This window comes from Dama dama, chromosome 12 (genome assembly GCF_033118175.1).
Source record: "Dama dama isolate Ldn47 chromosome 12, ASM3311817v1, whole genome shotgun sequence".
Taxonomy (NCBI): domain Eukaryota; kingdom Metazoa; phylum Chordata; class Mammalia; order Artiodactyla; family Cervidae; genus Dama; species Dama dama.
In genome coordinates, this window is record NC_083692.1 from 87,266,620 (window position 1) to 87,283,073 (window position 16,454).

A 16,454-nucleotide genomic window follows, 5' to 3' on the forward strand; every position below is an offset into this window, starting at 1 on the left:
TTCCTGTGCTTTTTGTCACATTTCCACATTCAAAATTTAACTTGATCAGCAAGCTTTTATCTTGTTCCCAAGTAAGGAATTTTTATTTTTTATTGAGATATAATTGACATAAACATTATATTAGTTTCACATAGACAACATCAGTCAATATTTGTACATATTGCTAAATAATTGCCACAGTGAGGCTAGTTAACATCCATCACCACGTAAAGTTATAATACAACTTTTTTCTTGTGATGAGAACTTGTAAGATTTACTCAGCTGCTTTCAAATATACAGTATTATTAACTGTAATCACCATGGTGTGCATTACCTCCCCAGAACTCCATTATATGCAAGGGACTTTTAGAGCGAAAAAAATTGGGGTACTTAAGAAAAGCAGGGCTTCCCTTGTAGCTCAGCTGGTAAAGAATCCGCCTGCAATGCAGGAGATCAAAAGCAGTTCACCTATTTCAACTTCCGCCCAGATACGTGTCTGATTTGTATCTCCTCCACTTCCCTTACATTGTAGGATCAAAATTTTCAGAATATAACATTTAAAAATGGTGCCTCAGTGGAACATGGATATTTCCAAAGTAAAGGTCCCAGTGGGGTGTATCGTCCTGGAGTTTTACCAGAGGCGGACTGGTCGCACTTCGACCGCGCAACCTCCAGGGTCAGGCTCAAGAGGTGTGTGAGGCTGGCGAGAGAGGTCTAGGTTGGCACACTTGGGAGTTCTTTAAACCGTGGTGTTGGAGGCAATCTGAGCAGCGGCATGTTAAGTGGGAAAGCGTCAGTGGATGGGCTCTGCTGGGCCTCGCTCGCTGGAAAGGTTCTAGCTGGACAGGGTTAGGAGAGGCCCATTTCCCACCTGGATTAAGATAGATCCGACGGGGTCTTCGTTTTCCTTCTCCTGGGCCATGCCTACAGCCCGGCGGGGATCCCTCCCCAGGAAGGCGCGGTCTCCAGACTCGGGAACTTGCCGCGGAGGGAGCTCGTCCCCATGGCAACGCCAAGTGAAGCCCAGCCTGGTCCACGCCGGGAGCGGAAGAGGGGGCGGGGAGGAGGCAGGGCCGGCCGTGCCTTCTGAGAACGCGCTTTCCTTGGGCGTCTCCCCCGCGCGCCGGAGACCTTGGTATCGCCCAAGGCGGAAGTGGCTCCGGGAAGGAACCGGTTCGCGGGCGCAGTGATGGCTGCGGGCGTCCCCTGCGCGCTCGTTACTAGCTGTTCCTCCACCTTCTCCGCAGACCGGCTAGTGCAACGTGAGTAGCAAGGCTTCTGGGCCGGCCTCCAAGCCCCAGGACAAGCCTCGTCGGGCTGCAGTCCCGGCACCGCGGCCTCTCTCGGGGTCTCGGTCCTCGCCGCGAGCGCTGGACTCTTTCTCCCCTCGGTGGTGGCCCGAGGCCCCTCGGGTGCCGCTCCGATGTGGTCAGGGTGCCTAGTTCCCCGTCCACTGTTAGCTACAATACTCGTTGCTTCTCTGTTTCTGCCTGGCCCACCATGGGGTTTGTTCCAGCGTTTTCTGTTAAGTAGGACCTCAACCCAGGGGTTGTCGGCGGGCAGCCGTTGAGGTGAACTGTAAAGGCTCTCTAGGAATTGAACCTAGGAACGCGAGCGTCAGGTGCATGATTCGTGATTTATGTTGTCATCCCTGCTCTTGTTCCTCTGCAGCCCCCGCCCCATGTGTATATGTTAAGACTTGTTAAACTTGCCCCCTCCACTCTCAGTTATTCACTGCCTTGCCTTCCTCCTGAGACCAGGCCCTCCGCCAGCATTAGTTTTTGGTTATTACTGGACCTAGTCTTTTTCTCTCTAGACCCCCATAGTGGTTGTCAACCTAAGTCACTCTTCAAAGAATCGTAGGCAAGGAGGGGAGACCAGTGGAGTAGAGAGAGCATAGGGTATTGGGCTCGACTCTTCCACTAAGACTCCGCAAAGTTGATTATAACTCAAGACTCCTCTGTTTCAAATTGTGGCTTCGAGTCAGAACGGTGACTCTCAGCTATAACCTATGCCCTTCAGTTTTCTGATCGGTAAAGTGGTGCTAATTTTCACATGACTGTTGTGCTTAACACTTTGAGTGATCAGTCGGTAAATGGTAAATACTATTAATAAATACATTCTCTCTCTAGCCTTCGGTTTTCTGATCCTGAAAGTGGGGCGTGCTAAGTCGCTTTAGTCGTGTCCGACTCTTTGCGACCCCATGGACTGTAGCTCGCTAGGCTGTAATGTCCTTGGGATTCTCCAGGCAGGAATACCTAATTGCTGAGATCCAGGGGATCTTCCCGACCCAAGGATCGAACCCGGGTCTCTTATGTCTCCTGCATTGGCAGACAGGTTCTTTAGCACTATCGCCACTTGGGAAACCATGAAGTGGGGCGTATGAATCTGTCTTATGGGATTCTTTGAAGGATAGATGATGTGACATTTTGAAAGCATTTGGTAAACTATAAAGCATCATATAAACGTAACTTTTCCTTATGCTTGTCAATTGACAAAATTAGGCAGGGTGTCTCTCCAGCACAAATACTATATAACTTAGTTATCATTTATGATCTCCTAAAAAGTTCCTTGCCAGAGTAAAAGTTTAATTATACACTAAATGGTAACCAGCTGCTTTAATTATGCAATTTCCTTACCTCTCAGCAGTGCTCCTTCTCATTTCCTTTCTTTTTAAAAATTGTTTTATTGTAAAAGTAGTGCATAGTCCATTAAATAAGATTTAGCATAATGGAGAAAAGAAAATGACAGCCAGGGTCTCATCACACAAATACAAATACTATGTTAACATTCCTGTGCATTTATTTCAGTTTTTTCCCCCAATGCACAGATTTTAAAAAATTGGTAATTGCATTTCCAATATATACAATTTTTATCCTGATATAATAGTTTTAACATTTTATTTTTAGCATGTTATATTTTTATTATTTTACATATAAAAATTCAAATATTGTATCTGAAATATTAAATATATTTATATAAACATATGAAGTTATATATTTATAACATTTAAGGCATATGATTTTATAAATATATTTATATAAAATATACTATTTTCATATAATATTACATATTTTTCATTTGTAAAAATTTATCATTACATTGTAAATTAATTTTCATTATATATTACATCTAGAGAGCGTATTCGAATTTGCTCAGAATTCTTAAGCTTCTTGGTGTAAGCTTCTTTAAATTCCCAAGAGAATTATATGCATTTTGATTTCCATTATTGATATATAGAAGTCCTTTCAAAGTCAGTCTTGAAAGTATTAAGTTTTCTCTTGGCTGTCACGTGCTATTGTTGGCAGGAAGGGGGACCCCTTCAGGGCCCGAGAGTGGACTCTTGTCTAACACTCAGAAAAATGAATTGTCGGAGGAGACACACATGCTGACAAACCGAGAGACTTTATTGGGAAGGGGCACCTGGGCAGAGAGCAGCAGGGTAACCAGGGAACCCAGCAGAGCTGCCTTGCCACGTGGCTCGTAGTTAATGTTTCATGGTACTGGAGTTAGTTTCCAGGTTGTCTCTGGCCAATCTGTCTGACTCTGTCCTTTCCGGTGGCGAGTGCATCGCTTGGTGAAGATGGAGTCCAGTGAGGAAGATTCTGGGAGGTTGGTAGGACGTGTGGACTGGAGTCATCTCTCTTCTTTTGACCTCTCCTCAATTCTTCCAGTTGGTGATATTTTGTTAGTTATGCATTCCTTATCAGGACCTGCTGTCCTAAGATAAGCTTGCAAGTGGTACTATCTTGCGTGCCCAGGGCAGGCAGTTTCAGTCAGTGTTTCCCCTAACAGTTTAAGAATTTGCAGACACAGTCATTTCTTGAAGGAGTTGTTTACCTGTAGTTGGTGAATGGTAATACTGTACTTCTTTAAAATATATTAGTATTGTTGGAAATGAAATAAGTCCTGTAAAACAATCCACTTTATTTCTGTATATAAAATGTTTCTTGGATAGCTTCTATGTTTGTTAAAATTAGATAACCTTTCCTTTGTGGTTCCATTAATGTTTTATAGTGACAAATAAGAACAATTAATGAAGAGATTAGTTGAGTAAGTAAAAGTGAACCATAAAAGAGAGATTTCACCCAGGTTAATGATTTGGGTAACCATGGTAACAGTGGAATGTAGTATTTGCTGAGTTTTGATTCTGTTTTATCATAATTAAAGATGGATTCATCACAGTTTGAGTCTAAGTTTGGCATAAAAGATGGAGACTACTATAATGAATGACTTTTGTTAAGTGTTCAGTGACATTAAGCCATAGTATGGTTTTGGACTGAATCTTAATTTACCTTTTTGGGAAGATTTGGTTTCTTTCCATGCATTAGGAAGAAGAACATTTCGGCTTTCTCCAGTTTCTTTCCTTCAACATTTGATCTATTTCATTGCTTTTAACCAACAATGGGAAATATTTCTTAACCAAATTACCAAGTTTATTGTAAGTATTCATGAAATAAAAATCAGTATGCCTCCACTCTGGGTAAAGTATGGACTTGTGAGAAGCTTTTTTCATTTTGTCACTCAGGGGCTTTATGTGCAGTTTTCTGGGTAGGTATCTGACATCAGTTAAAAGGGGTCTTACCCTTTTAGATTTTTAAAGGGGGATGAAGGTTCAGGATACTTGTGCAAGGCTATATGTGGTGTGCGAGCAAGTGTCTGTACCCCCAGGCCAGATGTCTTTCCACCTCACATATGTTTATACGAACATTTTACATTTATTCTGGAAAAGTGTATTCTGATATTAAGAACAGAGCTAGTCTCTGTGCCAGTTTATTGTTTAGTCGCTAAACCATGTCCAACTCTTTTTGCAACCCCATGGACTATAGCCCGTCAGGCTCCTCTGTCCATGGCATTTCTCAGGGAAGGATACTGGGGTGGGTTGCCATTTCCTTATCCAGGGAATCTTTCCAACCTAGGGGTCCAACCAGTGTCTCCTACACTGGCAGGTGGATTCTTTACTACTGAACCCCCAGGGAAGCCAGTTACTGTAGCGAAAATGATTGCTAAGAGACTATTCCTGTCTTCAGGAAGGATGTGGTCAAAGTGCGTGCTCCACCTGGGAAAGTATTAAAATGTATTAGTAGATACCTAAGTCTTAACATCTTGTTCTACTTTCCTAGAAGAAACTTTCGATAGAAAAATCACATTTGGTTTTAATATATGTAATGCGTATTTAGCAACTGTAAGCGGTTTAGGTTCTACACCTAAACATTTGGAGCAAAATTGTTTTCTTCCTGTGAAATGTGGAAATTTGGAAATCTTAACATCAAGCATTTTTGTGTATATCGATAGTCTTCCCAAGCATGTTTTCACATAATTCAGTTTGGTTCTTGTATCCCCGTGAATTAACAAAGTCAGCTTTTCTCCATTTTACAAATGAAGAAACTGTGGCTCAGAAGCACTTGGTGAGTTGTCTAGATTGCTGAAGTGTACCAAGTGTGGAGGATATGTTCTCTTTCAGGATTTGTGTGCATGGGCTGTGCGAATGAAATATGTTGAAATTCTTCAGCAATCAGAGCTATTTAAGGTGGTGGCATTGAAGAGAGAAGATTAACTCTAAAAGAAGGTTTTAAAATATGCTCACATTTCCATTTAGAATGGTTGAAGTCTTAATTCTGAGTGAAGGAAAAAAATCATTGCCCAAAGCATCTGTATTTTAAATAGAGCATGCGCATGCCTAATAGTCTTTAACAGTGTCTGGATTTTTTTCCCCTCAATTGAGGGAGCCCACAGTACAAACATTGTATATATTAGTCAGTTCTGCTTTATAGAATTAACATTAAAATTAAAGTGTTGTTCCAGATCATGTCTAACAGCATCCCTTCTAAATGTAAAATTCTAAGTATTGGTTATTTTTATGTTAGATTATATAGTTCAGTTCAGTCAGTTATTGTCAACTCTTTGCGACCCCATGCACTGCAGCATGCCAGGCTTCCCTGTCCATCACCAACTGTCGGAGCTTGCTCGAACTCATGTCTCTAGAGTCGGTGATGCCATCCAACCATCTCATCCTCTGTTGTCCCCTTCTCACGCCTTCAGTCTTTCCCACTATCAGGGTCTTTTCTAGTGAGTCAGTTCTTCACATCAGGTGGCCAAAGTATTGGAGTTTCAGCTTCAGCCTCAGTCCTTCCAATGAATATTCAGGACTGATTTCCTTTAGGATAGACTGGTTGGATCTCCTTGCAGTCCAGGGGACTCTGAAGAGTCTTCTCCAGCACCACAGTTCAAAAACATCAGAGTTTATATAATACTTTTTTTTTTCATGTTTATCTTTTGAAAACTGAAGAATCAAGCCCCATTTTAAAGTTTCAGTAGACACTTCACCTATAGTAAAGAATCTGACATTTTGTGTTTGGAATTCAGATGCATTTTTACCCATAGAAACATTCTGCTGGTCCTCAGGTTTCTAAAACTGTGGAACCAGGTAGCTCAATTATAAGATGGATAAACTAGACTTTGGGGAATTATACAGGCAAAGCTGGCCATCAGACTGCCCACTGCTGCTTTGGGAAGTATTCATTCTGTGAACTGGGAGTTTGTCCTAGGTCTGTCAGACTCCTACAGTTTACAGAAGATCTTAAGGTCATTTACTAAAGAGAACATTCCTAATTCGGGGTAGGGGCTATTATACAATTTAGCCAAGGTTATCTAGCAACAGAATAGGGATAGGAACTTGTGACTTCTAATTTAGGTTTTTCTGTAGCAGCTTGAGGAGCTTGAATGGAGCCTTTTAGTTTACTCTGGAAATAAGTAATAATCTTTGCTTTAACAAAGTTGCTTATTTTGTTGTGGTAGGAGAACTCTGCCTTTGATTGGATTGTGTATTTCCAAGTCTGTATTTTCCTCAAAGGAAGAAAGATTGGGCCAGGAAGATTTACCACAAGGATGATTTCAAATGATAGTGGAGGAACTTTGATTTGTTTTCAACTAGAATACTTAATATATTTAATTTTCAAATAACATTAAAAGAAGGCTCAAGATTTTTGTCTTTATTAAATGAGGAATATTAAGTCATCAACCTTAAAATTAAATAGAAGTTCACATCCTCTCCAGACTCAAAGGGACTTAAAACACGTTCATGTTATCTTTCTGTGTGTCTGTGTATGTGTGTGTGTATAGTTGTATGTAAAATTAAAGCTCAAAGAGATTGTGATTTTCTAAGTTTGTTTAGGTCAGAAAAGTTGGGGAGCCAAGATTCAGTTCTATCCTGTGTGTGTGAAATCTGATGAACTTCCTGGTGACCAGAGTTATATGTCTTCAAGGTGAATTGAGGGACAGAAGAAATTACAGTAGATTTTACTACTACATTGACAACTTTTATGGTTCAAAATAAGTTTATACCTTTTCTTTCATGATAGTTGGCACCTTAGTAGATTAACTATGGTAAGTTAAATAATAAATGAAAATGCCTCTGTTGGTGCCCAATTTGTTTTTTTAATCCATCGAGTAGAGAATTTGTATGAAGTGTTAGACTAAGCCTTTAGCCATTGTTGATGAGTTAAATGATTATAAGGTGTTTGTCTTCCCAGTAAATGGCATTCCAGTAACTGAGGTTGGGGAGCAGGCCGAGAACAGCAGTGGGAAGTATTACACATCAGACCATGTTGCACAAAACCGTTCATGATACTGAGAGTATTGCATCATCCTGGAGAACTGAATGTGTCAAGACTCAGAGCTTTCTTTCTGGGCCACACAATGGCTTGTTTTTGTGCAGCAAAAGGTAAAAACATCCAGAAGATATGCAGTGGTCATTTGGGTTAAAGAACTTGCTGCCTTTTGCCCTGAATAATTCCTTAGCAAATAGTGACACTCAGTAAATAATGAAATCTGATATGAAACCATTTTTCTTAAGCTAAAGATATGCAAATTGTTTTAAATATGTCTGACAAGAATGAGAATCCTGGGCATGACATTGTATTTATTTTGGAGCCAGTGTACAAGCACTTCCCTGATAATTACTTATCCAGGAAGCAAGACTAAGGTATATTAAGACAGAGAGGATATTGTGAAAGTTTTCAAGAGCCTTTGTGATATTTCAGGTTCAGTAACAAATGACCTATTTAGGGTTTAATTTTCTACATAGACCTGAAAGCTGGTTCTACACAGGGGTAAAGTAGTATCTTACCTGAATCAAAATCGGTATGCTTAGAGCAGAAAAATGAGCAGGATCATTTGGTAATAAACAACACTGTTATGCTGACAAGAGAATTACCATTCTGTCTGAATTCTGCTGGGGTTTTTAGGACTTTTTGTGGGGAAAACATTTGTGAGTTGAGCACTGAGTTCTACCCACTTCCTAGCTACCTGACTTTAAGCAAGTTAATTTTTCATCCCACAGACACTTAACTGTCTTTGCACGTGCTGTCATTGTTCTCAGCGTCTAAATCCTGTGCCTCAGTCACCTACCTTATCCATAAAGTGAGAGCATTGTCTCCCAGTTTCCATGATTTTTTTCCAAGCCCCTTTATTGGGGTGTAATTTAAATGCCATAAAATTCACCTGTTTTTAAGTGTAGCCCATTCCTGTCATCCTAGAAGAAAACCTGTTAGCCGTCATTCCTCATTCCCAGCCCCAGCTCTGGGCAACCACTAATACACCTCCCACCACCATACAGTTGCCTTTTCTGGACATTTTATATAAAAGGAATCATACAGTATGTGATCTTTTGTGCCTGGCTGCTTTTACTTAGCTTGATGTTTTTGAGATTCATCCCTGTTGTAGCATGTACTTGGTATTCCATTATATGGCTAGATCACATTTTGTTTACCTATTCATCAGTTGATAGACATTTGGTTGTTTCCACTTTTTGGCTATTATGAACAAATGCTATGAATAATAATAATATGAATGCCATTATGGACTTTCTAAGAACCTGTTGTATTATTTTATGAAACTGCTGGACTTTTCCAGAGTGGCTGTATCACTTTACCTTTCCCATCAGCAATGTATGTTGTTTAATCCCTTAGTCGTGTTCGACTCTTCTGCGACCCCAGGGATTGCAGCCTGCCAGGCTTCTCAGTCTGTGGGATTTCCCAGGCAAGGTAACTGGAGTGGGTTGCCATTTCCTTCTGCAGGGATCTTCCTGACCCAGGGATCAACCCGCATCTCCTGCATTACAGGCGGATTCTTTACCTCTGAGCCACTGGGGAAAATGTATGAGAGTTTCAGTTTCTCCACATTTTTGACAACAGTTGTTTTTGTTTGTATTGTCAGTATTTTCAGTTTCATTCTAGTGGGGGTGAGGTAGTGTTTCATTGTGGTTCTAATTTGCATTTTTTTAGTAACTAATGATGTTGAGAATCTTTTCTTGTGTATATAGTCCATTCGTATATCTTTGATCAAAAGTTTATTCAGATCTTTTGCTCATTTAAAAAAATTGAAGTATAGTTGAGTTACAATACAGTGTTGTGTTAAACAACAAAGTGATTCAGTTTTATATATATATCAGATAATTTTCCATTATAGGTTATTATAAGACACTGAATATAGTCCCTGTGCTGTCTTGTCTCTATTTTATGTGTAGTGGTCTGTATCTGTTAACCCTGTGCTCCTAATGTCTCTTCTCATCTCTGCTTTGGTAACCACGTTTGCTTTCTGTCTATGAGTCTATTTCTGCTTTGTATATAGATTCGTTATTATTTTTTGAGTCCACATATAAGTTATATCGTATAATATTTGTCTTCCTCTGGTTTCACTGAGTGTAATATTGTCTAGATCCGTCTATGTTGCTGCAAATGGCAATATTCATTCTTGTTTATGGCTGAGTAATATTCCATTATATATAGTATGCTGCATCTTTGTAAACCAATTGTCTGTTGATGGGCACTTGGGTTGTTTACATATCTTACTTTTTTCCCCATTAAAAAACCCTTTATCTTCTTATTAATGAGTTGTTAGAGTATTTTATGTATCCTAGATAAAATTCCTTATCATGTATGTAATTTGTGAATATTTTCTCCTGTTCTGTGGCTTATCATTTGGTTTTCTTGATGGTATCTTTTGAAATGCAGACTTTTAAAATTTTGATGAAGTCCAGTTTATTGATATCACAGTTTACTTTTTCTATAACCCTTTGACTGTGTGTTGTCCAGTTACGATTTTAGCCTGTTTTGAAGAACCTTTTGGGTACTGGGATGTTGGGTCTATTACCTTTGTAATGTTTTTCATTGGACCAAGCTTATTTTCAATGCATGCATACAGAATAAATGTTCTTCATTGAATTTATTCTGTTTTGACAGGTTCATCTCAAATATGTTTACCTTCTTTCAGAATAAATTAACATCTGCTGCAGATTCTGTTGTTAACTTGAGCTGACATCAGTATTTTTGGTGTGAAGTTTAATTACTTGATGCTGGCTTGTTTATGAAAATTACCATTTGAGTATAAAAATTATTTTCATCTCATAATTGTCCTGTTCAGGCTTATGTGTTTTTCATTTATAAATTATTTTCAAAACATCTAAGATTAATTGCCAGATAATGTTTATGGTTAAAAGAATTTAAAAATACTTTTAAGATAGGTTTTTGATCAGATGCAAATGAATGGCATTTATGTCTGTGGTCAGAGGTTATTGTGACTGGCTGTAAAAGGCTAGCTTCAGTTCTGTAAGAAAGAATAAAACCAGCTGTGCATTCCACACTTCTGTTTTGTTTCATGAATGCAGTTAAGTCAGTGCCACAAGTTCTTTTGCTTTAAATTAGGGTTTCCGAGTATCAGCGTTGTTGCCATTTTGGACCGAGTGATCTTCTGCTGTGTGGGGCCGCCCTGCGTGTTGTGTTCCTGGCCTCTGCCCGCTAGGTGCCAGTAGCATCTCCCCAGTTGCAAGAACTGAAAACATCTGTAGATGTTGGCATGCCCCTTGGAGGCAAGGTCGTCTCCCAGTGAAGAGTCACTGCTTTAGATACGTGTCTCACGCTATGAGCATGGGACTCAAAGGAGTCCCCTCCTTTCCCCAAGTGTAAGTAGGAGTTGTCTGTCAGCTGTGCCACTGGGATTGATAAAGTGGTCTTTGCAAGAAGCCCAGGAAACTTAGAGGCTGGTGGTTCTTCCTTGGTCCTCCTAAGGCACTCCTCCATAATCTCTCTCCCCTACCTGCCAGCTCCGTTATGTTCTTTTGTGCATATTGCTCTTTCATGGACAAGCAGAGACACCCCCACCCCTAATTATTTTTTTTGAACTTTTTAGTTTTGTATTGGGGTGTGGCTGATAAACAATGTTGTGGTAGTTTCAGTTGGACAGCAGAGGGTCTGAGCCATACATGTATTCCTTCTCCCCCAAGCACCATACATATCATGTGTCCGTTCTCCCCCAAGCACCATACATATCATGTGTCCATTCTCCCCCAAGCTGCTGTCCCATCCAGGCTGCAACATAACATTGAGCAGAGTTCCCTGTGCTATAGGATAGGTCCTTGCTGGTTATCCATTTTAAATATAGCAGTGTGGACATGTCCATCCCAAACTCCCTAACTGCCCCAGTTATTTTAACATGAAGATGTGGTAACCATTTCCAGATGGGTATTGGAAGAAAGTGAACTTGAGGAAAAAGAGGAGGACTGAGTTGGATTTCCTCTGCTTCAACTTTTAAAACTTAAGCCCCAAAGCATATGGAAATGTGAATTTAGAGAGTGACCAGAGAGGACTGTGTGAGGAAGAGGTAATTAAGTGTTGTGAGCAAACCAGAATTGCTGTACTCTTGTTAAAGCAGGCGTATGTTGCTTTAACTCAGTGCAGTTCCTCTTCTCAGTCACTTAATACTGCTCCACTGATGGAGCTGTCATCTACACGCAGACAGATGTTGCATTTATGTGTACCAGGAGGCTGCAGGATGATTACTCAGAGAATCACAGATAAGAATTTCCCGACATTTGTCTCTGTAAAGTCCCAGCCCTAACCTTGCAGTTTTAACCTTTAAATGGCACACAGGCTCCAAAGGCCCTTTCCACTGCAGCAGTATGAGCTCCTCCTAGTGACTGGGGAATAATCTGGCAGTTAATAACAGCTACAGAGTTTTTGACAGAGCAGGCACCCATCTTATATGACGTTCTCATGAAATTGTGGTTATGAAATGGTCACTGGTTGCAACAGCACAGAGCCATTATGAATTTTAAAGATTTCTGTCTTTCCTCCTCTCTGGTTAATGAAAACCCTGGCTGTCATATATTTTCCCGAATCACATTTTGCTCAATTCTTTTCTTTCATAATGGTTGCTTTCCCCTTCAGCTGACGTCAGACTCCACTGCCTCCTATAATTTTCCTAATTGCTTTCTTTTCTGTCTCATTCTGCACAGTAACAATGGAAAAGAAAAATTCAAGAAGGCTGACTTTGGGGGGGTGGCCAGGGAGGCGTAAGGGAGGTGGTTGTTTCCTAACTGTGATGTTTCTCAGGCACTTTCCGCAGCGCGGGTGTAGCTTGTCCTCCTAGAGTCAGGAGAGCTGTCACACGTGAGGGCCCTGAGCTGGGGAGGAGGACGTGAGCTTACTGAGGGCCTGCTCTGTGCCCGGAGCCCACCTGCGCTTCTTGTGTAGCGTTTTTATTTAATCTTCAAGGTGCCGTTTGAGGAGTGTTTTTATCTCCTGTTGCAGGTGAGGAGCTGACGGAGAGGTTAATTTGCCGTTCTCACCCAGGGCTAGCGTTCAGATACAGGTCCCTCTGACCCTGGGGCTGTGCTGTCTCCTTTTCCTGGCCTTTTGAGGTTAGCAGTACTGTCATCTCAGAGGGAAAGGGAAGCAAATGTGGGTCCCCGGAGTAGTGTGCACCGTGAAAGACCCTGGTGTTGGGCTGGAGGTTACAGTCCTCGGCTGCAAAGGCAGTTTCAGGTCTATGAGAAAGAGTAAAACTAACTGTATTCTCAGAAGAGTTCTGCTTTCTGGAAGGATCATCTTGATTTGAAATGGCAGCTATCACTTCCCTCAAGGCATAGAAAATAAGATTTAAACTACTGGACAGCTCTTCGCAAAGAATATCATGATTAATTAAGTGCCCATTAATTCTACTGGTATTAAAAGTGTCTTTAATTGTCCAACTGAAGGAGATAGGAATACTCTAAAAGAGTATCAGTTCCTCGAGTGCACTAATTTGGTCTTTTTTGGCTGGAGTAGATGGGAGAAAAAGGAGTAAGGTAAAGGTTATATTTATATATATGTATGTATGTATGAAGTTGGATATTTGTGCTGTTTGAGAAATTTGCCTTGGATCTTCAGTCTGCTTCTTAGTTCACGATAAAGAGAGTATTACCTTTTGTTGATTCTAAACCACAAAAAGCTACTTCCCTCCTTTCTTTCATGATTCCTTTTCAAATTTATACTTTTTTCTGAGGGAAGGAACATCAGAAAAGATGGGAAGTAGTACAAAGAGGGGCAAGAAGCAGAAGGAGTCTTTGAGTTGCTGGGCTGAAACTTTTCTTACAGTTCTCTTCAACCCTTGAATCTCTTCACTGACTTCCTGTGTGGGAGGGACTGTAGGGGAAATAAATTCCCCCAAAAGTGAGAAATAAGTAGGAGCTTCTGGAGAAATGATGGCTGTGTAAGTTTTTCAACCAGGGAGGGAGATTTATACTGTGCTTAAAGCTGGGGGAAAGGTTTATACTTGGTACTGGAACCGATTTGACGTTTAACTTCTCATCTAAAAGCATTACGAATTAACTATTTTAAGCTGTGAAACCACTTGTAGTAACAGACCCAGCAATTAATCACCTAGTATTTGTCTCTTAAAAAATGATGTATTACAGCTCCACCAGGTGGCTGCCGGCAGTGTGAATGAGACAGGCCATCATCCTCCAGGAGGAGGGAAAAGTTGCTCTTGATTGCATGTGTGCATCATTTTGAATCCATCAAAATCCAGTTGAGTGCAGGGCTTCCCAGGGTACAGGGCTTCCGAGGTGGTGCTAGTGGTAAAGAACCCTCCTGACAATGAAGGAGGTGTTAAGAGACACGGGTTTGATCCCTAGGTTGGGATGATCCCCTGGGCATGGTAACTCAATCTAGTGTTCTTGCCTGGAGAATCCCTTGAGCGGAGGAGCCTGGGAGGCTACAGTCCATGGAGTCACAAAGAGTCAGACACACCTGAAGCAACCTAGCATGCATGCAGGGCAAAGAAGAGAGACCATGGCAGGTTTTTCTAGGAAGTCTGTCTGGCAAAAAACTCCCACAAGATCACTATGACTCATTTTTGACATATAAATACCCAAACCCGTAGACAGTTTTCTGATGGGTTAGTTGTATCTCTCATGTCTTTGGGTATCCTCATTCTGGCTGTTGTTTTTGGTTTTCATGAAAAGGCGGAGGATACTTAGGCCCGTAGTTGATTTTAGCTTGTGACTGTTAGACACCTGAATGTGACTTAGCCCAGATGCTAGATATTGCAGTGTGTAATGTACCATAGTGGAGTAGGAGAGATGCTAGTGACCTGGACGCTGTTTTAGGCTCTGCTCCTATTAGGCAGGTGGCTTTTTTTTTTTTTTTTGGTTGTCAGTTTTCTTATCTGGAAATGAGTGAATTATACTGACTATCTCCATAAACTCTTAGCCATGTACACCAGCATTTGAGTGGGTTTTGCTTTAATTTGGAAAAGAATAAACTCGTTAAACATTTGAAACCAAATATAAAAGATGAAGGAGAAAAGCTATACTTAGTGTAGGCATTTACATTTTTTAAATTAAACTCTACATTATGATATTGATGATAAGAACTAGAATGAGCCAATCTTCACTTTTCTCTCTCTGATTCTAATATGGCACAGATGTGATAATAAAGCCCATATGCAGCCTTGCTGAAAGTATCTGATTAGACATAAAATGTTGAAAAAAAATCTGATAAGTAAATTGAGCCATCAAGTTGTTTTAGGCAGCACAAAGAATGAAAACAAAACAAAAAACCCACTCAGCTCCTAAATCTTTGAAAGGTGAAATTCATTTTTTCAACTTATTGGTTCTATTCTCAGCTAATATAGAGAAAAGAGAAAGAAATAACTTCTTTCTATGTGTTAAGTAAATACCTTCTTGTTTGAAAATCAGTGACAGTAGGTATTGGAATTTTAGGAGCTCTGAGTAACATTGTTTGTCCTCTTGTATTCTAGACATTTATTAATAAAATGAACCATCCTTAAATGGATCCAAATATTCTGTATTGCAGTTTGTGAAGTATATGACATCCTCATTGATTTAATTTTTTCATGTTAGTTGAAGACACTGATTTGAAAAAAAATGTAATCCATATTATATTCCAGTGTCTTAACACTACAACCAATCTAGGAAATATCAAGAACTGGCTGTGGTGCTGGTAGGAATACTGGTCCCCGGCTCCTTCTACTTCCCCTTAACAACACTTAACAAGTAAGTTCATCACTGTACTCCTTTAGCTTCCCCAGTTTAAAAAAAAAACAAGTCAATTCGTTATTTTAAAAAAGTACTCATGAATGAAGACTGATTCCATATGGTGGCTTGTCCTGCCCTTAAATAAAATCAGTTTATACTTTTTTTTGCTGCACCCCTTGGTTCAGTTTGCGTTCTTCCATATGTGCTTTTATTGGCACATTGCTTTACCACCTGCTTGAAGTTTGAAATGTTAGTTTTGGATGCAACATTGACTTTGATCTAAGAGTTCTTTGTTTTTTATTCTGCGAGACATTTATATGAAAGCAGAATCTTTGATTTTAGTAACTTATGTGTTCTTCCTGCTGCTTATTTCTTAATTGTGCTTGTCATAATGTCCATTATGGGACCACTATGGCATTATTGATAATTAATAAAAGATTATAACTTGAGATAGAAATTAAGCAGAAAGAACTACTGATTTCTTAAAGAGACAAGGTAAACTCTGATTTTCAAATAGTGGCATAGACCTTCTGTTAATATGAGAATTCTAGTTTTGGTGAAAAATTTTAGAAAGTTAGTTTCAAAATGTGCCTTACGGCAAAGGTAAATTCCTAAATTTATTTGAAATTTAATTTTTTATAATTAAAAAGTTTTATTTTCAGCAGGCCCATTCTTCTTAATAACCACATGATGAAGTTTGCTAATGAAAGAATGCATGTTCGCACATACATGCTTTATATATTATATCTTATTCCTAGCAGTTTGGGAACTAAGTAATTTCTACATATCTTTGTTGAGCAGAAACTATGGCAATGTCCCAAGTATATAATCCCAGGTCTGGAATTTTAAATTTAACTTCTAGTTTTCTGTGTCCTGCTAATTGTGAGTTTGAGGAATTTTTTTTTATTATTTTATTGAAGTTTAGACGATTTATGATGTTAATGTCTGCTATGCAGTGACGTCATTCAGTTATACATATATGAATATATTCTTTTTCATAATCTTTTCCTTTGTGGTTTATCAGAGACTGTGGAATATAGTTCCCTGTGCTATGTATAGTAGAACCTTGTTTATCCATCCTGGATATAATAGTTTGCATCTGCTAATCCTAAACTCCCAGTCGCTCTCTTTCCCACCCCCCCCATTTGTGTCATATTTT

General features: G+C 39.8%; 2 protein-coding genes across 2 annotated transcripts in view; one reads left to right on the plus strand and one right to left on the minus strand.

Annotated features, from left to right (window-relative positions):
* IQCH (IQ motif containing H) overlaps nt 1-1,024 on the minus strand; it is a 228,544-nt gene extending 227,520 nt beyond the window's left edge. Inside the window, exon 1 of the mRNA XM_061158509.1 lies at nt 851-1,024. Coding sequence (XP_061014492.1) covers nt 851-901 — 51 coding nt within the window. The 5' untranslated portion in view covers nt 902-1,024. The remainder of the gene's footprint in view (nt 1-850) is intronic.
* A 100-nt stretch (nt 1,025-1,124) lies between these two features.
* The window catches only part of AAGAB (alpha and gamma adaptin binding protein), a 73,115-nt gene continuing 57,785 nt past the window's right edge, over nt 1,125-16,454 (plus strand). Inside the window, exon 1 of the mRNA XM_061158001.1 lies at nt 1,125-1,241. Within this exon, the coding sequence (XP_061013984.1) occupies nt 1,169-1,241 (73 nt within the window). The 5' untranslated portion in view covers nt 1,125-1,168. The remainder of the gene's footprint in view (nt 1,242-16,454) is intronic.